The 27,094-nt window shown below is 44.5% G+C and overlaps 1 protein-coding gene across 1 annotated transcript in view; it reads left to right on the top strand.

The window, feature by feature from the left end:
- Positions 1-24,532, top strand: part of Wdr33 (WD repeat domain 33) — a gene marked incomplete at its 5' end in the record, with an annotated part of 72,542 nt that extends 48,010 nt beyond the window's left edge. The window contains 14 exons of the mRNA XM_012513623.2: positions 2,532-2,686; positions 2,786-2,864; positions 3,537-3,647; positions 3,991-4,085; positions 4,299-4,385; positions 4,571-4,710; positions 6,281-6,433; positions 7,030-8,118; positions 11,329-11,437; positions 14,757-15,195; positions 20,817-20,980; positions 21,075-21,167; positions 22,054-22,269; positions 23,899-24,532. Of these exons, the coding sequence (XP_012369077.2) occupies positions 2,532-2,686; positions 2,786-2,864; positions 3,537-3,647; positions 3,991-4,085; positions 4,299-4,385; positions 4,571-4,710; positions 6,281-6,433; positions 7,030-8,118; positions 11,329-11,437; positions 14,757-15,195; positions 20,817-20,980; positions 21,075-21,167; positions 22,054-22,269; positions 23,899-24,128 (3,160 nt within the window). The remainder of the gene's footprint in view (positions 1-2,531; positions 2,687-2,785; positions 2,865-3,536; positions 3,648-3,990; positions 4,086-4,298; positions 4,386-4,570; positions 4,711-6,280; positions 6,434-7,029; positions 8,119-11,328; positions 11,438-14,756; positions 15,196-20,816; positions 20,981-21,074; positions 21,168-22,053; positions 22,270-23,898) is intronic.
- Positions 24,533-27,094: the final 2,562 nt, after the last annotated feature.

Below are 27,094 nucleotides of genomic sequence, written 5' to 3' on the forward strand. Positions count from 1 at the left end.
TTCATGGTTTCTGGGTTTCTAGCTTGGACAACAACTTTGCACTTCACTGCGGCAACAAGAAATTACCTCGGGGCCAGGCCATTCATTTTTGCAAAGAGCAATCTCAAGACTTTCTCCTTCTGCTCCCAAGTCAGATCGCCAATGTCCACATCTGTTCGAGCACTCGTCCTGAAGAATGTCAAGGGGTGGAAAGGAGGAAAGAAAAATCTGGTCAAAACAAGCTTTTCTTTTTATTTATTTATTTTTTTTTATTTTTTTATTTTCTTTGTTTTTTTGTTTCTTTTTTTTTTTTGCCTTTTTAATTTTTTTTTTAAATTTATTTATTTTATTATTTATATTGTGTGTGTGTGTGTGTGTGTGTGTGTGTGTGTGTGTGTGTGTATGGCCAGCTCAGCCCACCAGAGGGCGGGGCCGGCTGGCATGTGGTGCTGGGGGATTGAACCACGGTCCCTGTGGTTTGCTAAGGCTTGTTCCAAGTAGGTGCTTTAGACCACTGAGCCATCTCGCCAGCCCCTCTTCTGCGTATTTTTAAGAAAGTAATTTAGGTAGAAGATGGATTTGGATCTATAAAATTATATTAACTAAATAGGACTTTTGCCTAAATTTGTAGTGAAATAAAGCTTGATATTTGGCTCAGCTGCCACAGGTAGTGTTGTCACTATCTGTCTTGTCTCTCCTCATGAGAACATACCTTTTCTTTTTTAAGTATAATATTCAATTTATTATTTCTTTCTCAAGAGTTTTCTTCAGCCCATTAAGTCCCAGCTCCCCTTACATGGGCTTTGGTGGAGGTCGTGGGGCAGCACCAGCAGGTCTAAATCGGGGTGGAAGAGTTCAGTCCTTGCAGGCTTATGAGATCGATTTCTGACCACTTTATTGTGAATGCTACAGCTCACACAGCAATGCAGCTTCACATATAGCTTAGGAAGCATGTAACTGTCAAAGACACTCGCTTTGGAAATGTCCATGATGGCGGTGGCCTCCACTATGTTCCACATGACAAACTTCTTAATGGCCTTATCCTTGGGTATGCACTGGGCTCAGTTCGTGCAGCAGATAGGCTGCATGTGACCACGGCCCTTTTTGGCACCACCGTTGTTCCTTCTTTTTTTCATCATCTTGGAAAGGAGGACCCAAAAGAGTAAGAGAACACCTTTTGGCATGGTACAGAGCTCATGTCTGTGCCTCTCACTAGGCATAGCCTAGCCTTCTCTTTGATCTATTTATAGAGAAGGCTTCCTTCAACTTTTGAGGCAGTTTTCAGTGTTTGGCTTATGTGCTTGCTTAAAATGTAGCTGCATGATACAGGTTTTTGTTTTTTGTTTCTGAGTTATTTGTAAACATGGAATACACAGTTACATGAATACACAGTTCTTTTGCTCAAGCTGTTGGATAGGGAAGTGAACTACCCACCATGTGAATTGGTTGGAGCAGTGCTGCCCTGGAAAGCTCCATGGACACAGCCACGTACATGCCTTGGGGATGGTGTCCCTTGGGAATGGTGTCCCTTGGGAATGGTGTCCCTTGGGGATGGTGTCCCTTGGGAATGGTGTCCCTTGGGTACTTCTTCTGCATGGGCCTTGGGATGTCATGTCTTTAGTTCAAGTTCTTTGGTTTAGTAAAAGGAATGTCATTGACCTACATACATACATGCATACATACTATATTTATTTTCTACTTATGTATTTAGTACAGGGTCTCACTACACAGCTTGGACTTGTAGTGATCCTACTGTTTTCAGCCTCCCCAGTGCTAGAATTATAGACATGTGCCACCATGTGTGGTCCCGGTGGCTGGCTCAGCATACCTGGGGGCTGGGCCTGTGCAGCGTGTGGTGCCAGGGATTGAACCCTGGTCCCTGTGCTTGCCTAAGCAGGCACTTAGTCTGCTGAGCTATCTTGCTGGACTATTTATCTATTTATACTGGTTATTGAACCCAGGGAGTATTGAGCTACATTCCCAGGCATCAACCCCCCTGATAAATTTTATTTTGAGACAGGGTCTTGCCAGGTAGACCTGGCCTTGAACTGGGGTGTAATCCTCCCAAGTAGCTAAGATTAAAGGCATGTACCACTCACTGTGTTTGGAGCCTTTTAAAAGTTTAATGAGCTTTATTGAATATTTCATGGCTTTAATGTGTTTCTCCTGCTCTTCAGATGAAACTTCTGTCCAATTGAAGCTTTACTATTTTGCTGGATAGTGAGTGTGATGTTTAGGTAGTGGGCATTTTGTTGATCTATTTTCTTCAAGTGTATTTTTATTTAATTTAATTTAATTTAATTTATTTATTTATTTATTTATTTATTTATTTATTTATTTGGCAGAACTGGGGATTGAACTCAGGCCCTTGTGCTTGCCAGGCAAGTGCTTATTCTACTGAGCCATCTCTCCGGCCCCCAATTGTATTTTTAATTATCGTCCCATAATGGTGCCTGCTTTATTATTTGTAGACCACACTTAAACAAAATGGTCATTATATCAACAGATGCTTGTTTTGAATTCTGACTATTTTCTTGGTGTTTCATTTCTAGTCATGCTCATAAAAATACAGTCATGGAAGTAAAATTAAACCTCAATGGCAATTGGTTACTCACAGCATCACGTGACCATCTCTGTAAGCTTTTTGACATCCGAAACCTGAAAGAAGAGCTTCAAGTGTTCCGAGGTCATAAGAAAGAAGCCACAGGTTAGTGGCTTTGAAATGCTTCTTTTCCCGGTGACTACTGACTATATACATCATTCTCGGACACAAGTAATTTTCTTTGCCTGTGTTATTGTTTTACAGCTGTGGCCTGGCATCCTGTTCACGAAGGATTGTTTGCCAGTGGAGGATCTGATGGTTCTTTATTATTCTGGCATGTTGGGTATGTAAAAAAGGCTGGATTATAGTTCAGTGATAAAGTGCTCGCTTAGTACGTGCAAGGTCTTGGGTTTGATCTCCAGCTCATTAAAGAGAAGTAACACACAATTATTTTTTCTGTGGCATGAAAGAAGCATTTTATTCTGCTTGAGAAATTTGGACAAGACGCAGCAGAGATGGCTTATTTCTGCTGTGTTGTGTTTGAGGCCTGAAATAGGAAAATTTCCCAGTCAGGGACTGGGAAAAGTTGAAGGTTAGGCTTATCTGAGGATTATGTACGCGAGCACCTTTGCATGGCTTCTCCCAGTGGCATGTGCTTTTTAAACATGCTGTCTGGTCCCTATTGGGAACTTTCAGGGAAGGTTATGCCGAGAGACTCAGGTAGGAAGTGATCTTCTCTGACCTTGTCTCTGGGTCGTGCAGCATGCCTTTGCCACATTCTGTTGATTCAGGTAAGTCCAGTAAAGAGGGTATTTCATGAGGCAAGCATCATGAAGCAAACAAATATGACACAAGTTTGCATTTTTTCTGAGCTTTTAGTATTTTCTGTATCAGTATATGCCTGCAGGTTTTATAAATTTAGCTTGGAATAGAAAATGCAGCCCCTCTGATTTAAGGGAGGGTAAATAGTTTTGTCTTAAGGCTAAAAGAAATAAACTTCTTTATGGTGTTGCAGGGTTGAGAAGGAAGTGGGTGGGATGGAGATGGCCCATGAAGGGATGATCTGGAGTCTGGCCTGGCACCCTCTTGGACATATTCTCTGCTCAGGCTCAAATGACCATACTAGGTAAGTTTTCTAGTGAAAAGCTGTAAGGAATTATTGTACTCATGGAGTAGTGGGAAATACTACATGTATTTGCGTTTATTGATGTACTGAATTATATTTCATCTTGTTTTTAGAAGCATTTTTATAGAGGTCTACAAATACTTATGTTGCAAAAATAATGCTGAATATTTAACATGTTTATCCAATTTTATTTTTGCTTTCTGATTTTAAAAAACAAAATATTTGCACAGTTTACATTTTGAGAAAGATGGCATTGTAAAAATTTGTTTACCAAGAGTACCATAACTGCTCCGAAAAACACTGCAGCTATGTTTTCCCTCTCCCATTACTTTTGTTTGGACAGCAAATTCTGGACTCGAAACCGGCCAGGTGATAAAATGCGAGATCGATATAATCTGAACCTGTTGCCTGGAATGTCTGAAGATGGAGTAGAGTATGGTAAGGCTTGGACATTCGCCCTTCTATAGAGTGCTCATACTCTGTCACCAAAGGGTGTTAGGGATTGGGAAGGTTATGTACAATTAATTTCAGTTTTGTAGTCTTTTGATTTATAAATCACCCAAGACATGATACATTTTTATAAAGTGCTAATGTTATTGGCCACTAGTTTGATAAAATTTATACTAACAATGAGTATGTTATTATTTGTAGATGATCTTGAACCTAATAGCCTGGCAGTAATTCCCGGGATGGGGATACCAGAGCAACTAAAACTAGCTATGGAACAAGAGCAGATGGGTAAGAGAAACCATATGTACCTAATTTCATTTTTATAAAATTTTTGTAATTTTAGGTTGAAATGCCAGCATGATTTAGATTGAGAAATGTTTGTGAAAGGGCCTAATATTTAAAACTATTCTTCCAAAAGATTTCGTGCAACTTTTTTCACTGAAGGGGCTAACTGCTTCTCTCTATGGCTTCAGGGAAAGATGAATCAAATGAAATTGAAATGACGATACCAGGCTTAGACTGGGGAATGGAGGAAGTGATGCAAAAAGATCAGAAAAAAGTGCCTCAGAAAAAAGTCCCTTATGCTAAGCCTATTCCTGCTCAGTTCCAGCAGGTGAGTAACCAGTCGGCGTGCTGAGAGACCACGTAGTAGGCTCCCTGGGCCAATGTTCTCTCAGCTTGCCTCATGCATTGGAGTTGCTTGCGTACTCTACACTTCCACAGCCTTTTCATGTTCGTGTTTTTTGGCCTGGTACCTGTCTGTTGCCTTGCAGTTGTGTTGAATTTGCCATGAATACTCTGTATCCTCTTCCCTGCTCACCTACTTACTCTGCAAGTTGTGAGAGGAGAAAGAAGAAAGACATGGAACAGAGAATGTTGAATATCTGGCTTTTGCTTTGTGTTTCATGATTTTTTTTTTTTTTTTTTTGTGGTACTGGGGATCGAACTCAGGACCCTGTGCTTGCCAGGCAGGCACTTAGAGCTATCTTCCCAGCCCCATAATTTTACCACCCAAATCTTTTTTTTTTTTTTTTTTTGGTGTGGGGGTACTGGGGATTGAACTCAGGACACTGTGTTTGCCAGGCAAGCACTTATTCAACTGAGCTATCTCCCTGGACCAAAGCGTTTTTTTGTTTTGTTTTGTTTTTTGAGGTACCGGGGATTGACCTCAGGACCTTGCACTTGCCAGGCAAGTGCCTATTCTACTGAGCTATCTCCCTGGCCCCCTCTGCTTTACTTGTGCCCTCAACGTTGTGTCCCTGCTATCGAGGCTGACAAGGCCTGCCTGTCTCCTTCCCCTCTCTCTTTCCCTCTTCCCTTCCCTCCCCTCTCCCTTCACTGTTGTGCACTGAGCTACATCCCCAGCCCTTTTTTTTTTTTAAAAAACTGTTTATTTTCAGATAGGATTGAAAATTGCCTGAACTGCCTCAGACTAAGTCTTCCTGCCTCAGCCTCCCAACTAGCTAGGAGTAAAGGCATGCCCCATGGTAGTGACATCTTTTGAAATGGGGTTCTCACTGTGTTGCCCAAGCTGATTTCAAATTCCTGAACTCAGATAATCTTCCTGCCTCAAGTTTCCTGAATGATGAAACTGTAGGTGTCATGCTACTCACACCCAGCAAAATGTTCCTTTTCTCCTCTGTTCTCTTCTGTTCTTTCTGTTCTCTCCTCTCCTCGACCCTCCTCCCCTCGCCCCTCACCCTTCTCTTCCTGTTTGAGACAGGGTCTTGGTATGTAGTTTAGGCTGGCCATTAATTGTGGCAGACCTCCTGCTTCAGGCTCCCAAGCACTGGGATTGCAGGCGTGCGCCACCATACCTGGCTGCTGGATTCTTAATAACATGCAATACCTTGTAGTTTTTGTCATGTAGAAATTTCTGTCTAGTAATGTATGTGCCTCACTCCATTCCCATGTCATTAAGAATTGCCATTACGAGTTCAGCAACTTAGACTGAGCAGATGATACTGTAGAATGACCTCCTATCGTAATCTTTATATTTAGGGTATATTTTGTCTTTTTTTTTTTTTTTTAATTATGGAGTCAAATTTTAATTCCTGAATTTTACCATTCAGCATTAATATCACCACATGTATACAAATGGTATAAAACAAGTACAGTGATATTTTTAGTACAAAATAAACGCATGTTTTATAGTAGGGTATATTTTAATATTCTTTTCTAAGGCTTGGATGCAAAACAAAGTTCCAATTCCTGCTCCAAATGAAGTACTGAATGACAGAAAAGAGGACATTAAATTGGAAGAGAAGAAAAAAACCCAAGCAGAAATTGAACAAGAAATGGCCACATTGCAGTACACGAACCCACAGCTTCTGGAGGTGTGTGTGGAGCTGGGGAGGGATGGAGGCATGGAAGCTGGTCTCAGGACATAGTGATGATGCTTTTATTATACTCTTTTGAGCATGTGAAAGTCCTGTCCCTGTGGTATCAGCTAGTTTCTAGGTGAAGCCTAGTTCTTGCACTTCTACAACCAGATCAATGGAGCATTGTGTGTGTACACTAATATACACTTTCAGTAGAAAAGCCAATGCCAAGCTAGTTTTAATTTTGATGCATTTATCACTAGGAAGAAGAATTTTTCTGTTAGCTAATAGAATAAATAGCTTGTTTCTGGTTTTTTTCTATCTGTGATAGCTACCAGAATGATAAAATACTGTCATGATTGGGCTTTCCCCCTACAAGATGTGAATAATCTTCTTGCCATTTTCCCAGACTAGAGGAATCTGTGTGAAGGAGTCTGGCTGCACTTTAATGGTCAGGAGCACCCTTCGGATGTTTGCATGATGAGTGGACAGTAGTTAATTTTGACTGTTAAGAGGTTGAGCAGCTCCCCTGATGAGATATGTGACAGCAATATTGTCGTGACTGAGGGCTCCAGCTTTTTATTCAGCATACTTTTCTTCTTTTATTACAGCAACTTAAAATTGAAAGACTTGCGCAGAAACAGGCCGAGCAGATTCAGCCTCCTTCCTCATCTGGCACCCCTCTCCTTGGACCTCAACCCTTTCCAGGACAAGGCCCAATGTCTCAGATTCCTCAAGGTTTTCAACAGCCCCATCCATCTCAGCAGATGCCTATGAACATGGCTCAGATGGGGCCTCCTGGTCCACAGGGACAATTCAGACCTCCAGGGCCTCAGGGACAAATGGGACCACAAGGTCCTCCACTGCATCAGGGGGCTGGAGGACCACAAGGATTTATGGGACCACAAGGGCCACAGGGCCCGCCCCAGGGGCTGCCTCGGCCTCAGGACATGCATGGACCCCAAGGAATGCAGAGGCATCCTGGACCTCATGGTCCTTTGGGACCTCAAGGGCCACCTGGACCACAAGGTAGTTCTGGTCCTCAAGGTCATATGGGTCCTCAAGGTCCACCTGGCCCACAAGGTCACCTAGGCCCCCAAGGCCCACCTGGTCCTCAGGGCCACTTGGGCCCACAGGGGCCTCCTGGAACTCAAGGTATTCAAGGACCACCTGGTCCCAGAGGAATGCAAGGACCTCCTCATCCTCATGGGATCCAAGGAGGGCCAGGCTCTCAAGGGATCCAAGGTCCTGTGTCTCAGGGACCTCTGATGGGATTGAATCCAAGAGGAATGCAGGGACCTCCAGGTCCTCGGGAGAATCAGGGTCCTGCTCCCCAAGGGATGATGATGGGCCATCCACCTCAAGAAATGAGAGGGCCTCATCCTCCAAGTGGACTGCTGGGACATGGCCCTCAAGAAATGAGAGGTCCTCAGGAGATGCGGGGCATGCAGGGGCCTCCACCCCAAGGATCAATGCTTGGCCCTCCCCAGGAACTGCGAGGGCCTCCAGGCTCACAGGGTCAGCAGGGGCCGCCCCAGGGGTCTTTGGGACCTCCACCCCAGGGTGGCATGCAAGGACCTCCTGGACCTCAGGGACAGCAGAATCCAGCAAGAGGGCCTCATCCATCTCAAGGGCCAATACCATTCCAGCAGCAGAAAACACCCCTGTTAGGTGATGGGCCCCGGGCCCCCTTCAGTCAGGTATTATTTCTAACTTGTATGCATTAACACATTGGGAAAACATGCTTTGTGCTGAAGTGCTGCTGCTAGAACTGTGAAAAGCATTTTTTGAGTGGTAATGGTGATGTAAGATAACATCTTGGCTGAAGAAGAAATGGGTGAGACAAGAATCTGGCTCTACCACTGTTAACAGATCCTAGTATTAATCTTATAGGTTCTTCCAGAAAATAATTGAATGTAGTTCATGTTAGTCCCAGGGCTCCAAGAGAACTGTGGCTCTGAGGAGGAGGCCTGATGTGTTGTGGGTGCCTCAGGCTGTTGTACCTCCATTTCTGGGCCCTTGACATTGTAGCCTAGTGTCCTGTTGCCCTGCCAGCAACCAACCTGCCTTTGACTTGGCTGTTAGCCTGCTTCTAAAGAGGATGCGACAGGATACTTACCTCACAAGTTATAGATAGGACTGTGTACCTCGCAGTTTTCATTTCAATGAATGCTTTTAGAGACTTTGTGATTCCAAAATTGAGCATTCCAAATGGTGACTTTAGCAAGAAGGAGTGTTTCTGTAGACATTTCCTTGGTCCTGCTTTGGGGGACTAGTTTTATTACTCCTGCACCAAACTTGAGCAGTGTGGAGAGAGTGTGGAGAGAGTTTGGAGTGTTGTAGGTTGAATTACAAAAAGATTTCATGAGCATGAAGGGATTTAACATTGTTTGGCTCTGTTCCACACTGCACTGCTGAAGTTCTTATTCTGGAAGAGCATTCTTGGGCTATGACCAACTGGGTTTTGTCCCTGAACCGAGTTGTGGCCCAAAAGTGAGTGACGGTAATTCCCCGTGTTGTCCAGGTATCTGGGAGAAGGGCTGTTACAGATCTGTATGTAGCAAGCAGTCTGTTGTGACTAAGAATTTGTAATCTGAAGTTTACTGAAGTAAAAGAACTACCTAAATGAATAAATTGGGTGGTAGTCTTTAGTAGGTCTTTCAGGAGCTACAAATGTCCCACCAAGGAAAAATTTGTTGGTGTTTCAGTTTCAGATTTTTATTTGGCACTTTTCAGAATATAGAATAAAGATCGATGATGTAGAGTGTGCCTAAGGAGAGTCACATGGAGAGAAAACATTCTCTCAGGCTTTCACAGAGAGCACATTGGCCAAGCAATGGCCGTGACTCATCTGCATGGGTGACACTGACAAAGGTTCTACAATCTGAGATGCAGGATCTCAGGATAAATCCTGAGGGGATTTCACTGATCTTATCAGACCCAAAAGCTACAACTCTTGTTGCATAGGTCTTGCTTTACCTTGGTCTTAACCATCCAGCAGAAAAGTATAAAAATGAAATATAGGAAGTAAAGCCATGCTGTTATGTTGAGCTGTAAGGGACTCAGGTCAACAATTACTGACATTGCCAGTCAAGCAGAAGACCCAATACTATTATGGGCTACTGGACTCTTTTAAAATGTTTTACTGAGTTTACACACCTATAATATTCAAATAATGGAACTTAACAAAAAAAGGGTATACAGATGAATATCCATTTTGTATCTGTGTATTCAAAGTGGTTAGGATAGATATATAGTTACATTCTCCTAATGAATAGAATGATTTGCTCTAATGGTGTTTATAAATAGGATATCATGTCCGCATCTTGTACAGCAATTAACCACTAGGAAGAATGTATGCAATGTGTTAATTATTGAAACTGTCCTACCAATTTGATTTCAAAAAAAAGTGTAGAATAAAATCTAGAATTGCCGTCCTAAATGGCCCTACAGTGTGAAGCATTATATATTTTACTTATGTATCTATAATATTTATTTACTTCGCCTTTTTTTTGTCCTGATGATAATGAATAATAGTTTTCATTTAGTAGGATAAAAAAAATAATGAATTTAAGCTGTGACAATTTGACTGAAATTAGGAACATGTCAGGTTCAAGAGGCCAGGCCTCATTTTCTTTGACAGTTCAATAATATTTCTCATCCATATGGTAGATTTTATGCTTGAAAAATATAATGACCCTAAATTTTTAGTTAACCTGTAGAAATTGACAGAATGAATCTGAAGGTTGGACACTGTGTAGGGATTTCTAGTCTCGCGAACTACTTTTTGTTCATATTTCATAGATGCTGAAATACGACTTCTTCTTTTTGACCAGGCCAGTTATTTATTTATTTATTTTTAAGTTTTAAATTTTTATTAGTATATGTTTGTAGTACCTTACATTCTTCATGGGGAGTTGATGTATGTATATGACTAAGTCTTTCCCAGACCAAATTCCCAGACCAGCTATCTGCATTGGTTTAATGTAGTGAAGTTGTTTTCAGGTCTCTGTAAGTAACCATACAAAAGCTGTTGAAAGGCTGTCCTGAGCTGAAAGGGGCAGGGAAGGAAATTACTGGTACTGGGCTGCCTTGGCACAAGAAGTGCCTCCTGTAAGGCCACTTCTTTGTGTGGCTAGTTTGAGACCTGAAGGCAGCTTTATTATTGGTATTTTTGAAACTGCTATTCTCATAGTAGGTCTAGTCATTCTAATAAATGTATCTTTTGTAAAAAGGAATGATATATATTTGCTTGTCAAGATATCTGATCCAAAGTCATTAGATAGTGTGAGAATTTAGAGTTTAGACCCAGCTAGATGAAAACACAGATGGGACCAGGGGAAAGGTGGAGTTGGGATTATGAGGATGATAGCCATAGGTTTACATCAGATAGAGCTGCAGGAACTGAGAGTCCAGACTGGTGGGTAGGGTGACATATCAGGCAGAAGCAGCAGGCTGCTTAGGAAGGGACCTTGCAGGACAGAGATCAGAGGAAGTGAAGGGGAAGCCAGCACCAGCTGCTTTCTTATCACATGTGCTCCCAAGATAGGAAAGCCAATCCTAGTGTTTCTTTGAGAGAACCATCTACTTCCTGTCATGGCTTTGGTGGCAGAGCTTACCTGTCCTGGACAGTTGCTAGACTTTCTTCTTCTAGAAGTTCTTGCTTGACATTATAAGAAAAGATATGTCTTTAAGTAAAATGTTAGCAGATTTAAAATACAGGGCCTTCCCTTCTACTCTGGCAAGAGAAGTATCCTTTTCTCCATTTTTAGGGACAATTTTATTATAAGGTTAATATTTAGTGTTGGAAGCTTTAGGACAACCTCATATTTTTATCTTGTTGCATTATACTGTTATTCATGAAACACTAACTGTGATTTCATATCCCCTTTCTGAATCATCTTTTTCAGGAAGGACAGAGTACAGGCCCCCCACCGCTGATCCCAGGCCTAGGGCAGCAGGGAGCACAAGGCCGGATCCCCCCTCTAAACCCCGGACAAGGACCTGGCCCCAGTAAAGGTGAGTGTCTGCTCTGCTGAATAGAGCACGGATTGTGCCACGTTGAGTACTTTTACAGTCAATCGATAGTTTTACTGATACTGTCTGGAGAACTCCGGGGAAAATGAGGGCATAGTTGTGCGGGTGCTGGCTTTGTGCTGTGCTATTTTTATGGATACGTTTAGCCAGGCTGGTGAGGGACCTGAGTCCTCCTCACTTGATCTTGGCATTGTCGTACCAGCTGCCTTATTCTTCCTGCTGGGAGCAGAGGTGGCTCTGTGCTCAGGGGAAGCAGTTGCAACAGCAGGCTGTTACTGATTACATTTTTCTGACAGGATATAAGAGTCAGGATTTCAACTGATTTTTGTTTTTACTCACTTGACCCCCCCAAATTGTGTCACATCAACTTCTTTAGGGCCTACATTGTTGTGTACTATTTGAAAGGATATACTGACATGTGTTGCTCCATACTGATAGTATCAAAAGTGAAGAGAGAATTGTCAGCACTTAGTAGTGGGAGCATTTGGACGTCAAAGGATTAATCCCAGGAACTAAAAGGGAGCCAGGCCAAGCACTGGAGACCTTGGTTGAGCTGCAGTGTTGAACTCTGGCATTACGTGTGCAGAGTTGGAGCAGGAATGTGGAAGCTGGTGTGGTGCTGGATCCAGAGTAGAGAGGGTGCTGAGAGTGTGGATGAAGATGCAGAAGGAGACGGAGTACTTCTGTCAACACAGTTTCCTAGAGAGAAGTCACAAATCAGCTTGTCTGGACTGTGGAGATTATATTTTCACAGAACTGAACTTTCATTTTTGATTGCTGAAGCCCATAGCACTGTGTGGTACATGTTAGGTCCTTTTCTTCACTTCAGATGAGTAAGGAAAGTCTTTGTCCATGCCTATAATCCCAGCACTTGAAAGGCTGAGGCAGGAGGATGGCCTTGAGTTCAAGGCTAGTCTGGGTCACATTAGTGCGTGCAAGGCCAGCCTGCGCTACATACATAATGTGGTCCTGTCTCAATAAAAGAAAGAAAAGTCCTTGTCAGCCTTTACAGTCCCAGGACTTTGGAAATTTAAAGCTGCCTTAGTTTATGTGAGGAAAGAGGTACGGTCAAAGGAAGAGCACTTATTTCTGTCTCATTGCATGGAAATGATAGCACAGAAAGAAGGGCAGTGGCCTGCAAGGACATAAAGAGAGCACCAACGACCTTCTCTGAGCTTTGGGAACCCTAAGGAGAAAAGTCTTTGACCCACAAAGTACTGCAATCAGCAAACTGAGAGTTGCTCTCTTCCTCTCCTACCCCGTGTCTGTCCCCACTGGTTACCTTATCCTCTTTGCTTTTCCCCTTTTTTCTCTGCCCTTTTCTCTGTCTCTCTCTTCCTCCTCTTTCTCCTCCCAGGGACCAAAGGGAGAAGGGAGAGCTGAGGAAGTGGCCCTGCCATTCTCTACTGAATTACCCGCTGACGCTGCCCCTTCATTGCCGCTGCCCCTACAAATTAGGTGGCCACATTGCTCCTACTTTGTAGTGGTGGGTTCCTTTCTTTGGAAGAGCACAGTGCTTTTGTACAGATAGAGGTAATGGGAGGAGTAATGTTCATGGGTAAGCTCAAATGGAGCATGTGTGGATTCCTCAGGTCCAAGGTCAGCTGTGTCTGTGGTTTCATTAGGCTCAGGCAGCAGGAAATCAATCCTTAGCTGCAGGGACATGTGGAAAATTGAGTGATCTGCTTGCTAGGGGCAAATGAATCTAGCATATTTGTTTGCCAAGTGGGTGAGCAGAGAAAAATGTAGAAGGGGCTGTTTTTACAGCAAAGGCAAGGGAGGAGACAGAAGGGACAACAAACTCACGAGAACAAGGGATTCTGTGTAATTCCTATATGTGTGTGCACTAAGCTTTCTAAGCTTCTCTATATCATATGGTGAGGAAGAGTTGAAGTGGGTAAGGGACAGGAACAGACATGAAATGAAGAGATGCGGGAAAGGTAAGAGTTATGGCTGACCATGATGCATGGAGGAGTTGTCGGACTGCCAGGGATACCTGGGAAAGGCGTGGAAGGGTTTCATTTAAAAACTTAGTTGCTTTAGAAGCAAGAGTGTTCCTTAGCTACCTCCTTTTTAAAAATGTTTGAATTGAATTGTATGTTGGCAGAAGACAGGTATATACTTCTAGTGACATAGTAGATAGCTCAGTAGCTGGAGAAAACAATCCCTTCAGAATTCGGAGTTGGCTGGCGATAACCACAGATTTCACTGGCCTCCTTCCACTTTTATTCAGTCTCCATTCCCTTTTCTTTTGTGGTTCTGGGAATGAAACACAGGGCCTGGTTCATGCTCTGCATGTTCTACCACTAAGGTATAACCCTAGCCTGGGTGCTTTGAGTGTATTACATGTATTCAAATAATCTAAAAAATATTTTGTGGAATTCCAGTGCAGCCTGCAAAGAAAGGTGATGACACCCCATTCCTATAAAGGATCAGCAAAGGTGTTGTACAAACTTGGAAGAAAACTGGGCAATTGCTAAAGGCCCCTGGTTCCTTAAACTTCATAGAAGAGTGTGTTACGATCTTTCATGGGAGTGAGGGGATGACATTAAGCAAGCCAGGAGTTAAAGGAACAGCAGCACAGGTGGCACAATACAGACCTGGCACCTCGTCTGGGCTCTATGGTCTTCTCAAGAACAGCAATGAATTCCTGGTGTGCCACCTCCTGTCCCATAAGGGTGCTTTCCTGGTTGGGAAATGCATGACCCTGATGAATTTACAAAGGAACGAGGAAAGGAAGCCCATTTCTTACACCAGGAATCTGATACAGGTGTTTTTCTAGAATATATGAGGATGCAGACACTGCTGACTTCCTTTGGCATCAGTAGTTTCTCTGGGGTCAAGTTACTTAGAAATTTATTAAGAATCAGGTTAGTTAGTAAGGAAGCTAGGGCTGGCCAGATAGATAGCTCTGTGAACTAAGGCACTCCTGGCCTGCTGGGCCGGCCCAGCCTCCAGGGCTCATGAGCGCACTGTGAGACTGGAAGTGGTGGTGTGTGCCTGTAATCACAGCGCTTGAGAGGCTGAAAACAGGAGGATCACTACGAGTCCAATCTGTGTAGTGAGACCCTGTAGACCCTGTACTAAATACTTTAAAAAAAAAAGGAAGCTGGGAACCCACACCCAGAGCCCTGGTCTTCCCATGATATGATGCTCCAGGGACATCTGCTGTGTAAGTGTACTGAGAACCCAGGAGAGAGCATTCTAAGGAAGAGTGTGTTCTGAAACACACAGATGGAACAGAGGCCTGCACTTCTGCCTCTTGGAAACCATGGTAACATTATTTTTTTTTTTCCTTTAGGTGACTCCCGAGGCCCTCCCAACCATCACCTGGGTCCCATGTCAGAGAGACGACTTGAGCAAAGTGGTGGCCCAGAGCACGGGCCTGAGAGGGGCCCTTTCCGAGGAGGCCAGGACTGCAGGGGTCCACCTGATAGGCGGGGCCCTCATCCAGACTTTCCTGATGACTTCAGCAGACCAGAGGACTTCCACCCCGACAAACGCTTTGGTCACCGGTTACGTGAATTTGAAGGACGAGGAGGACCTTTGCCACAGGAAGAGAAGTGGAGACGAGGGGGACCTGGACCTCCATTTCCTCCTGATCACAGGGAATTCAGTGAGGGAGATGGTCGGGGTGCAGCCCGAGGCCCTCCAGGGGCATGGGAAGGCCGCAGACCTGGAGATGAACGATTTCCCAGGGATCCTGAGGATCCACGTTTCCGAGGGCGCAGAGAAGAGAGGTGGGATATGCACTGTGTGGCTCCATTGTGCCTCCCCTGGGGCTGTTTGTGTTCTTCTTAAAGGCCTCTTTCCTATTTTGCTGGGGAGGAGAGAAGATTCCTACACTGATTATCGGTCCTATCCTTTATAGGTTATATATTTAGTCTTTAAACAGAGTTATACTTTATGGGGTTTTTTGCTTTGTTTTTTCAATTTAGAAATCTTTTTTTTTTTTTTTTTTTTTGTGGAACTGGGGATTGAACTCAGATCCTGGTGTTTGCCCATCAAGCGCTTATCCTACTGAGCCATCTCCCCGTACCCCTAGAAATCTTTTTTGGTGTGTGTTTTGGTTCATGATGATGATGTCTTGGAACTGATGAGAAATTTCCAGGTTCACCATGATTTAATGGTAAAATATGAGCACAATGTCTAAAGTAGAAATAAAAGATCATGAATTAGATATGATTTATGTGTAATTACCTAAGAAGTTAATAAAAGCAGATTGATGGGAAATCTTTTTTTTTTTTTTTTTTTTTTTTGTACCAGGGATCAAGCTCAGGACCTTGCACTTCCCAGGCAGGTGCTTAAGCTGCTAAGCTATCTCCCTGGCTTTGAACTGGAAATCTTGTTAAATTTAGATCAAGCTTAGACTTTTACTTTGCTTGGGAACATAAAAGAATTAGAAGACACATGGAGAAAAAAACAGGAATAGCTAAAACGTTTTGTTTTGAGTCATGGTCACATTATGCAGCTCAGGCTGACCTTGAACTTGCAGGACACTACTGCCTCAGCTGTGAAGTGCTGGGATTGCATCTGTGCAGCACCACACCTGTAATCTGGAGTGAGATTTAGTAATTAACGATGATAACTTAATCTGTGCCTAATGCTGTCACATCATTTGATGGGTACAAGAGATCTGTGAGCTAGATGTTAATGGTGCGAGTCCTCAGGACAGAGATCAGATAATCAGCCTCATCTTTACTTTCCTTGTCTTGCTGTTAGTCTCAAGAGTAGGGCTTCAGGCCCTGAGTCTAACACTCTTAGTGAACTACCCCTCAGGCATTTGTTCCTTTATTTTCTCATCCCATTTCTTGCCACTATTGCTAGTAGGTGGTACAGTACAGGGGTACTGGGTTGGTTGTCCACACCTTTGAGGCATATGGTTGTAAAAAATGGCTGATATTGTAGCCAGGGAGGGTAAAATAGCAAGAGCTAAGAGAATTGGCTATTGGGGTATATGTTAGTCAGCTTTCTTACTGCTGGAATGAAATGTGTGACTGCTACAGTTTAAGGGAGGGGTGGTTTAGGTGGCTCATGGTTTCTGGTTCCAAAGCAGAAGCATCATGGTAGGAAGGGCATGGTGGAGGGAAGTTCCTCAACTCATGGTAGTCAGGCAACAGAGCAGGTTGGATAGAGCATGTGATGTGAGGAAGGGGCCATGGATAGGATCTAGTCCCCAAGGCCACGTCTCCATGGCCCACTTTCTTCAACTAGGCCCACACCTCCCAATAGGTCGCTCTGGTGTGAGCTCATTAGTGGACAGAGTCTGCTGATGGTTAGTGCAGTCACATTTCAGTCATCCCTCCAGCAGGTCTCCTAACCCAGACTAATTGAGGAGCAAGATCAGCTGGCATGAGCAATTTTTTTTAAAAAATGAAGGGTTCCCTGTTCTTAAAGGCTGGTCATAATGATGACCAAACATAGCCTTTGAAACAGCACAAGAGACTGACATCTGCCTACCTTCCATGAATATCTTGAATCCCTACATCTTGTGCAGAATCTCATGTTTTGTGGTGTCAGTTCATGTCAGTAACATACCACAGCCTAAACCTGTGCTGTCACCGCCCTGCTGTTCTTGAGTGGTGCTGTGCATACTCCGCTTTCCCAGGCTTGATGCTTATTCTTCCCCAGCCAAGAATATTCCCAGCTTGCAGTGGCTTACGCTGGTAGAGCTGTCCTCTTGCCTAGTAGTGTAGTGTTTATTGCACTGAAATGAAACTTGCTTGATGATAAGTAGTATGTGGTGACCATTAGTATTCTTTAAAATTATTATTTATTCCAACCAAATAGCTCAGCAGATTAAAGCGCCTGCAAGTGGGCGCATGGGCCAGGGGTTCTATCCCCAGGCCTGCCTTGCCAGCTCCACCCCCGGGGCATGCTGAGACAGTAGTTGAGAATAGGTGTGGTGGTGTGCCTCTTGGGAGGCTGTAAACAGTCCAATTTGCGAGTCCACTCTAGTAGTGAGACCCTGAACACCCTGTAGACCCTTCCCTAAAATACAAAAAATAAATAAATAATTTATTTATTTGATACAAGGTCTCACTACTCAGCTCAGACTTGTAGTGCTCCTTCTGCGTCTTCAGCATTGGGATTACATACATGGGCCACCACACCCAGCTTCAGTGGCTGGCACAGTGGTTTATGAGGGGCACTGGTTTCTGGATCGCCACACATAGCAAAACCCACATATGCCCAAATCTTTTATAAAAACCTATGACTTTCTGTCATCAACTTCAGTCATCTTCGTATGACTTACCATACCTAATGGCAAGAAAAGGCCTGCATGTTAACAGACACAGTTAATAAAAATTGTTTACCATGCATGATTTGTTGACCCCACAGCTGTGGATACAGAGGGTAGGCTGTTTATTCTTTATTGCCTGTTTCAGAGGGGCCGTGCCAACTCCTTGTTGTCTCAGAGCTACAGCAGTAGTGGCAGTACTCTGTAGCTACTCAGTAAAGGACCTGTTAGATGGCAGAGGAGTTGGAGAGGGACCGGTCGCTCAGAAGGTGTACTGTTAGTCTGCTCGGGCCGCTAGATCACAGTTCCACAGACGGAGGCTAGGAGTCTGGATTGAGGTCCTGCAGGGTTGGACCTCTGTGACGAGGACTTTCTCCCTGGCTTGCAGCCTCCCCTTTGCCCTCACACTGCAGGGTGGGGAGGGCACTCTGTACTTCTTACAAGGGTCCTAATGCCATCAGAGCCTTCCTTCATGCCCTCATAAAGCCCTAACTGCCTCCAAATAGCGTCACAGTCGGGACTGGAGCTTCAGTATGGGGGCGGGCACAAAGAGTTCATAAGAGGAGATATTTTCTAATGAGAGAAATTAGATTCTCTGCATCCCCCTGGACTTGGGGCAGTGATGCAGTGATGCTTGAACAGAAGAGGAGTCCTGCTGTCTGTCAGGAAAACTGCTTCCTACTGAGTTCGTGCTGCCCACCTGCCTCCTCTTGGCCAGTTTTGCCCTGGTCTTGGCTCACTGGTTCAGCTAGTGTCCAGAGCATAGCAGGAAGCATGCAGTGAAGTCACCTAAGGACCAAGAAGATTATTAAAAATAGACCTAACTGGGCACAAAGGCTCGTGCCTGTAATGCCAGCCCCTCAGCAGGCTGAGGCAGGAGGGTCTCAAGTTTGGGGCCAACCTAGGCAACTTTAGATTGTATCTTAAAATTTAAAAGTGGGCTAGAAATGTAGTACAGTGGTAGAACATTTGTCTAGATGTACGAGGACCCAGGATTTCTTTCACAGAAGAGTGTCCTACGACAACCGTGGGAGGCATGATGGAATTAGAACACCTCAGTGAGCCCTAAGTGTCACTGCTGACGTAGGCCAGGGTAAGCAGTGTGTGCTAGTCCTTTGAGGAAAGGATACAGGAGGCAGGGTGATCCACAGATTGCTTCCCAGCTGCCCAGGAGGAGCTGCACCTTTCTGTCATCAATAAGGAGACAAACGCGTCCTGAGGACTAGGCAGTGCTTGCCCAGATGCTCACCCTGGCAATAGGTGTATTTCAGTTGTGGACCAGCCTATATACAGTATCTGAACATTCCTTTCCTAATGTCCATATCATAAAAGACAAAACACTGCAGGAGAAAGAGAAGAGGGATTGTTGTTTTAGGTACTAGGAATTGGACTTAGGACCTTGCACTTGTCTGACAAGTACTTGTAGGGGGACTGTGATTAGAGACTAAGAAGACGTAGCTGAGACCGGGGAAATGGCCCAGTAGAATAAGCGCTTGCCTGGTAAGTGCAAGGGCCTGAGTTCAATCACACACACACACACACACACACACACACACAAACACACGACGAAGCAGCTTGGTAACAATGTATAGTCATGAATTTAATCAAAAAACAACTGCCAGGTGTGGTAATGCATGCCTGTAATCTTAGCACTGGGGAGCCTGAGGCAAGGCTAACTTCGAGCTCAAAGCCAGCCTGGACTACATAGTGAGCTCAAGGCCAACCTGAGCTACATGAAGAGACCCATTCTCAAACACCCAATCCATTCGAGGGAATGTTTGGTGGACAGTTGGGGAAATGACAGTTGGCCTGGGTATTAAATATTATATTCTGAGAATGAATGGTTATGTAGGAGAATGGTTATGTAAGAGAAAGTCTTAGCTCTTAGAAGGAACATACTGAAGCATTCTATGGTGCGGCATCATGTTTGTGGTCTTCAGGCAGTTTATAAAATGATTCTTAAGTAGGTGGATAGAGAAAAGATAAAGCACATGGTGAAGAGAGGAGGTTCTCTAGGTATTCATGGTGCTGTTCTGACCTTCCTGAAGGTGTGAAAGCTTCACAGTGGAAGGTTGGTGTGAAAGCTGTGGAAGCTGGGGGAAGGGCAGAGGCCTGGTCAAAAGGGGCCGCATGTGAGGGCAGTCTGTGGTGCCCTCTCCAGAGTGCATTCATACCCTTTTCTGCTTGCAGGTCACTCTCTCTGCTTCCGCACGGGCTTCTTTGGTACCTCCCGGCTTTAGCAATACTCCCAGTGAGCTTAGCCTTCTATTCCCTAATCTTTTGAGGAAGGGATATGGTCTCTAGTCAGGACACGGGTTACCAGCCAGCCAGCGAGTGGGCTGCTGCAAGCCAGGTGACCTGCATGCATGCCAGGGTCCAAGAGAGGCACGCGTTTCATGGCTGTCATAAGCCTACTCTACAAGGAGGCTGTGGGCAGGGCAGGGCAGGTGTAGAGCACCTACCCCAAAACAAGGCCTGTAACACCCTTTTCCTGACCGTGTAAGCAATAAAGGTCATCATAGAAATGTAGATGCTAATGAAAGTATTAGAAAGCAATGACAGAGAGCCTGGGTAGAATATCAAGTCCAAGTTCAAAGCTCAGCCCATCCTTCATGAGTGTCCCTGAAGAAGTGAATTCAGCTCTCTGGGCCTCACTGGAATGGAGTTGTTAATAGCACCAGCTTCAGCTGGTAGTGGTAAGGAGGAAACGAAACAAAAAGAGTATATGGTGAACATGATATTAAGCACTCAAAAAGTGTTCACTGCTATTATTATTCCTAAAAGCAAAAAAGCAACTTAAAGTAATTTCACTTTTCTGTATGTTTCCTTCCTATCTTGGCCTCTGATATGAAGACTGTGGAATAGATACTTTGATAAATACATAGCTTTATATTATGCTTTATTTACCAGGGACATTGTATCCTAGCCTCTCCTGTCTTTTTTTTTTTTTTTTGGTGGGGGGTGGATACTGGGAATCAAACTTGGGACCTTTGCTTGCTAGGCATGTACTGTGCTGCTGAGCTGTCTCCCCCACCTGTCAGGTTTTCTTGACACTGACAAATGCAGATATCCCAGGAAGTGGACACTGACTGATTTTATTTATTTTTTTTTCTTTTATAGCTTCCGAAGAGGAGCCCCCCCAAGGCATGAGGGCCGTGCTCCTCCAAGAGGAAGGGATGGCTTTCCTGGTCCTGAAGACTTTGGCCCAGAGGAGAGTTTTGATGCTTCTGATGAAGCAGCCCGAGGTCGAGATCTCAGAGGTCGAGGTCGTGGCACCCCGAGGGGTGAGCAGGGCAGAGGATGCCTGGTCTGGAGGGTGGGTGGCTGCGAGCCCATGTGAACAGGTTGTGAGTCAGTGTCATTCACTCTGCTGTGTAGGAGGAAGGAAGGGTTTACTTCCCACTCCTGATGAGTTCCCTCGCTTCGAAGGAGGGCGGAAGCCGGACTCCTGGGATGGAAACCGAGAGCCAGGTAAGGAAGGAGAAGCACTTGTGTGGGGAAGGTGACAATAGTCCCACATTCACAGGTAGAGCCCCGGGAACCTGTGGGGCTTTGCATTTTCTGACTTGTATTTCCAGATGCTGGGTGTCTTTCTGACTTTTTGCCCAGTGTCTGATCCCAGCTGATGAAACACAATCGTTTTTCTCCTAAGTCAGACGGGAAAAGGATTTCTTCTACATAAAATAATATACTCTTCACTGAATTGTCTTATTTTTAGAAAACAAATTAATTAAAATTACTTGCCTAAGGGCCAGCCAGATAGCTCAGCAGATTAAAGCACCTGCTTAGGCAGATGCAGGTCAGAGGTTTGATCCCCAGCTTGCGCTGCTGGCCCTGCCCCCAGGGCACACTGAGATGGCCATTGAGACTGGGTGTGGTGGTGCGCACCTGTAATCCCAGTGCTTGGGAAGCTGAAAATAGAACCACTACAAGTCCGATTTGTGTAGTGAGACCCTATAGACCCTGCACTAAAATACAAAGTGAATAACTGAATAAATAAATAAAATAAAAATTATTTGCCTAAATTGCTAATGCCATAAATCATAATAGATGTAAATTTCATCAATGGAATCTCTTTGGGGTTCTCAATAACTTAAGACTTTAAGGACATCTGAGACAACTAGTTCTGTGGGCTAAATGTACCTCCTCTTCCTCTTGCAGGTACATTCATTTCTAATCTTGGCCTTTTTTTAGCATCCACAGTATGACTCGTACATATCTGGCATATTCAGCAGATGTTTTCTGCTCGAATGAAGGTGGCTCTCAGTGGCCTCATTCCACCTGCTTTTGGCTGTTACACTTTGCTGTACTAATGTTACCAGATACTTAGCCTCATGGATCTCGGTTCTCCTTTCAGGGCCAGGCCATGAACATTTCCGAGATGCTCCTCGCCCCGATCATCCCCCTCACGATGGTCATTCCCCAGCAAGCAGAGAGCGCTCTTCTTCCCTCCAGGGCATGGACATGGCATCTCTGCCACCCCGAAAGCGCCCCTGGCATGATGGGCCAGGCACTTCTGAGCACAGGGAGATAGAGGCGCCTGGGGGCCCTTCTGAGGAGCGAGGAGGCAAAGGTATGAGCAGGCCACTGGGCTCCAGCGTTGCAGGAGCTGTGGGGGCCTCGCCAGTGTCTGTTGCATGTTCCACCTCCTAGGGTGTGGGCTCTGTAGAGCTATGTGCTGCTGATTGTGTGCATGTGCTTTGTTTGGGTCCACACTACTACTAGCACCCAGTGACTACAAGCCCAGCCGCACACTGTACAGCAGCTTCAGGAATCTCAGGGTTCCCACTCCCATGTTTTTGCAAAAGGACTGTGGCCCTCTGCCAGGCTTGCTCTCTGGGGATTCCTGATCTGACTGGCAGTTGTGGCCTCCAGTAATGACTACTCACAGCCCTTGAGGATGTCCTCAGTGGAGGAGAAGCATTATCCTCATCTGTTGTTGCTCTTTTCATCCTGGGCTGAAGGAATACTGCTTTGCCTACAAGCCTTTGGGGAACATGACATGCCAGGGGCATTCCCTGGGAGAGAGTAGATAATCCCTACAACTTGAAACTCTTGATCTTTGTTTTATTAAAGTTGGCACTGACTTCTAGCTAGTATGTGGCAGCCCCTGAATGGACTTTTAAGTCTGGCCTTATGTTAGCTGGGTAGTGTGGCATGTGATAGGTTCAGGTGCATCCTGCTCCTGCATTCATTCATCCTGTATTTGCAGTCCTTCCCTTAGCCATTGCTGCCTTTTGGTTCTTTTCAGAGCAAAACTCAGAAACTCATGAATCCCCAGTACATCTCTCCCAGGCAAACATACTTTCAGTATGCTGTGACTTTGGATGACTTTGTAGGCATTTGGGACACCCATTGTCGTTCCCTGATCACAGATATGTTTGCTGTGTGAGCAGACATTCTAGTGTGGATCTGACTGCCCCAGGCCCTCTCAGGCTGGCCCAAGCTGTTTTATAAGAAAAGAAGCCAAGGTGTTTGGCTTGTTTCCCAGCCTCTTACCTAGATCCAACTTCCACTCAAAAAATCTAAGCAAAATGAAGGTGGCATATTGTTCTAAGAACACATTATGGGAGACGTGACCAAATCCTGTCATTTCATGAGATAGTTTTTTAAAAGATAGAATTTTAATAATACCTTAACATTGCCCAGTTCTGAAACAAGCCATGCCTGAGAGAAGTAATTCTGAAAGCCAGGTTTTGTTTTTGTGCTGTTTTTCAAGAACTATTTCACTGAACTATGTGAAAAGAAGCCAAAGGGCACACTTAATCACAGTAAACATCAATCCTACTGGAGCGCTTGTCCTTCGCATCAACAGTAGTTTGTATATCCCAGCTGCTTTCAGGTCAGTGCTTTTGAAACATTCCTTCAACCTTTTCTGGTGGTGTAGGAGAGTGAAGGGATGTTTTGCACAGTGTGCGTGCGGGCCCTGTGACTCTGTCTCCCCAGAGTGCACTGTGCTTCTCTTGGCTTTCTATTGTCTTTCACACAGCTGTGGGGAGTGGTCTAGTTGATGCCCAGAACTTCAGGCCAAGATGGCAATGAGGTGATGGGAGCCAGGGGCAGAGGTACACCTTGTAGTGCTCAAAATGCCATTGCTGATCTCCTCAGGGACTCCCCCAAAATGATCCACTTTACCAAGGAGTGGAAGCTTATGCCAGGAATTACTGACAATCTGATACAATTGTGAAATCTTTTATTTCAGGCCGAGGAGGCCCAGGACCATCCCAGAGAGTGCCAAAATCCGGGCGTTCCAGCTCCTTGGATGGAGAACACCATGATGGATACCACAGAGATGAACCTTTTGGGGGCCCTCCAGGCAGTAGCACCACTTCCCGAGGGGGCCGGAGTGGCAGTAACTGGGGTAGAGGGAGTAACATGAACTCTGGTCCACCAAGGCGAGGCACTTCGAGGGGTGGTGGACGGGGTCGGTAGAAGTGGGGCGAGTACCTTTTTGCCCCACTGGACAGTATTTCAGAACTTCCTGTGGACTTCACAAGCGAACACAAGGAAGCGTGCACCACTGGAGCTCTGAACTCTGGGACAGCTGTGTCCCTGGGGCTCCTGAGGATGTCTTCGAGACAAAGAGACTGCCACCGGCTGCCCTGAGTAGCTGACCTCCTTTTGTCCTGTCCACCCTCTTTGCCCGACTCCCATGTTGTTTTGTGAAGATACAAGCTGGAATCTTTTTTTTAAGTGTCACGAGACATGGAGCACCTCAAGTTCATGTCCAATTGGAAATTTGTTTCTATATGTACAGTTTGTCAGAGAAAAAACATTAAGTTGTTTTTGTATGAATACAGAATGTGATTTACGCAAGAATTAACAGACACCATCTAGTCCTGAAGTGCTTGCCTTAAGAAAACCCGTTTGCCACTGCATCTGATCTGCTGAAGGCATGTGCAAGTGTTGCTGATTCTCACGGAAGACTCAATGGCTAAATCATGTCCGCTATTGTAACAGTTTCAACAAATTCCCCTGGCCATTCAGGCACAGTATTTGTTATAGATGAGGAATACTTGTAAACTATTGTAATGGAGTTTAAAAGTCTCAAAGTTTCAGACATACTCTGACAGTCAGCAAAGTTACAATCTGGAGAGAAATTTCAATTTTAGTAATCACATTTTAGATAATTGTCTTGGTAAGGAGAGGAAGGTGATATAAGCCTGAACTACACATACCCTTTCGGTAACTAAATCATTTCACATACCAGGTTGAAAAGAAATGAGCACAACACCTCAATTTTGCAAAACATAGTCTCCTACTAACTTTGTGGAAATGGTGTTTAAAAGGGGATAGTTGTAATCTAGTAAGTCAAAAAGTTCTTTTTTATGGCAAACGCCCTAAGTAAATGTAACATTCGGTTTGATTTGGATTAACAAAGTTAAAAACTGAGATAACCAATTTCTACGCTGACCCTTACTTTGTTTTTATAAGAAAGCTTTTATTATTACAAGGGCAGTGCCGAGGCACTTCATTACAACACCAGTTTCAGTTTAGCCCTGGAGCAGGCTTATCTGGCGAGTTCAGCTCCATGGCTGCGTAGAGAGGGGCCGCTGGCACAGCTGGCAAGCGTACAGAATCTTGTATTACTGGGGAAAATGACAGCTGAAAAGCCAAGTTATTTTTGTGGAGAAACTTTTCAGCCACCCACACTGGTTTTGTTAAAACCTAAAGATTCCAATTAAGTTACATTTAACTTTGAAATTTAAAAGCCATCTACTAGTCCCTACCATAAACCCTGTTAGGATCAGGATTGTTTTAGATTTGTGAATATTCTTTCCCTATCCTCCATTAGTACAAAAGAAATTACAGTCAAGTTCTAAGAAGCTAAAAAGGGAGCTGGAGAAGAAACTCTCTTAGAGATACTACTTTCATTCAGGTGAACTATTTTTTATTAACATTTTAGACTTTTGAAAACACAGTACCTCAGAAAGCCAATAATCAAATCACATTTTGAGAATTCATTTGCAAAAAATAGAAATTTGTTAAATACTATGTGTATATATGGCATTTAAAAATACAAAATACAAGATGATGTGCTTTGAATTTTATAAAAAAATTTTACAAAGTATAAATGCTAGACTTTCAAACAATGAATTGAGAAAATTCTGGAAAATGAATTTTTGAGATCTTGAAATACAGCCTCAAGGGCTGGGGAGATAGCTCAGTAGAATAAGCGCTTGCCTGGGAAGTGCAAGGGCCTGAGTTCAATCTCCGGTTCCACAAAAAAATAAATAAAGAAATACAGCCTCAACATAAAAATATGTTGAATTTAAAAATCTGTAGCAATTTAAATTCTGGAGAAATTCAGAACTACAGCAGACAGTCTGGTAGGGGACTGGAATGAACAGCCAACAGCCTCCCGAGGTAGGTGGTCCCCAGGCGCGTCCCCGCCTGGCAGGGCTTCGGGCGGGCGCCGAGGTGCAGGAAGCAGCAGCACTGGTCAGCGGGGCCACAGTGGAAAGCCAGTGAGCGCCGCCGCAGGGCTTCCCAGCCTGGCTGAGCACCGACGACGGGCAGAAGCCTGCTCCCCATCCTTGCCCCCCAAGTCCTGCATGGGATGACCTGAGATGTGGCTGTTTAAGTAATTCTGTTCTCAAGTATGAGAACCACTGGCATAGAATCTGAAATTCTATACACTTTACTTTCTAGTAGCTACTGACGAGACATGCAGTTTTTTTTTTTTTGGACTCATCAGAATAATGCGCTCATTTTTTGGCAATAGATTGCTAAGAATTACGTACTAAACCAAAACAAATACAATTATACATGAAACGTATACACCATGTTAGGGTCAGGCTATGTTCGGAAAAGCGGGTATCAGGAATGAGAACCGCAGAAAAGCATTTCTATCAAATACGGGAACTGCCGACGTAATGATCCCTACCCTAGTTTGCAGCATCCTCTCCAAGCACTGATATGCACCGTACTGGAGCTCGCGCTTCCTGGGGCACAACATTTCTCTTTTAGTCCATTCCTTTCCTTGCTTAAGACCGAGCTAATTTTCCATACAAGGCACCATATTTTTCTGAAGAAAGAAACCGAGATAAACCGTCCTCGTTTTTAAAATCCAGTAGCTAAGTTAGTGTTTGTCTTCTAGATTCATTTACACTACAAAGTGAAGTATTTCCCAAGTCTTACTGGCCAAGCCCCAAATGCTGTAACTTGGCTACACCGACCACTGGGTTTTTTTTTTTTTTAAAGCCTGAGAAAAATGACAGAAGCAGCTAATTCAAAGATGAGCCTCTCCTTTTCACTCAGCTCAGTCCAAAACCGCAGCTGGTGCTTCGGCGATTCCTGGGTCGGCTTCAGAGACGGTGTCACCACGCCGCCAGCACACGGGTCGTCCAGCACACGCTTGCCGGGCACAGCACGCCGCGCTGGACTCTTCGCTCCCG

This window comes from Octodon degus, unplaced genomic scaffold (assembly GCF_000260255.1).
Source record: "Octodon degus isolate 3935 unplaced genomic scaffold, OctDeg1.0 scaffold00014, whole genome shotgun sequence".
NCBI classification, from domain to species: domain Eukaryota; kingdom Metazoa; phylum Chordata; class Mammalia; order Rodentia; family Octodontidae; genus Octodon; species Octodon degus.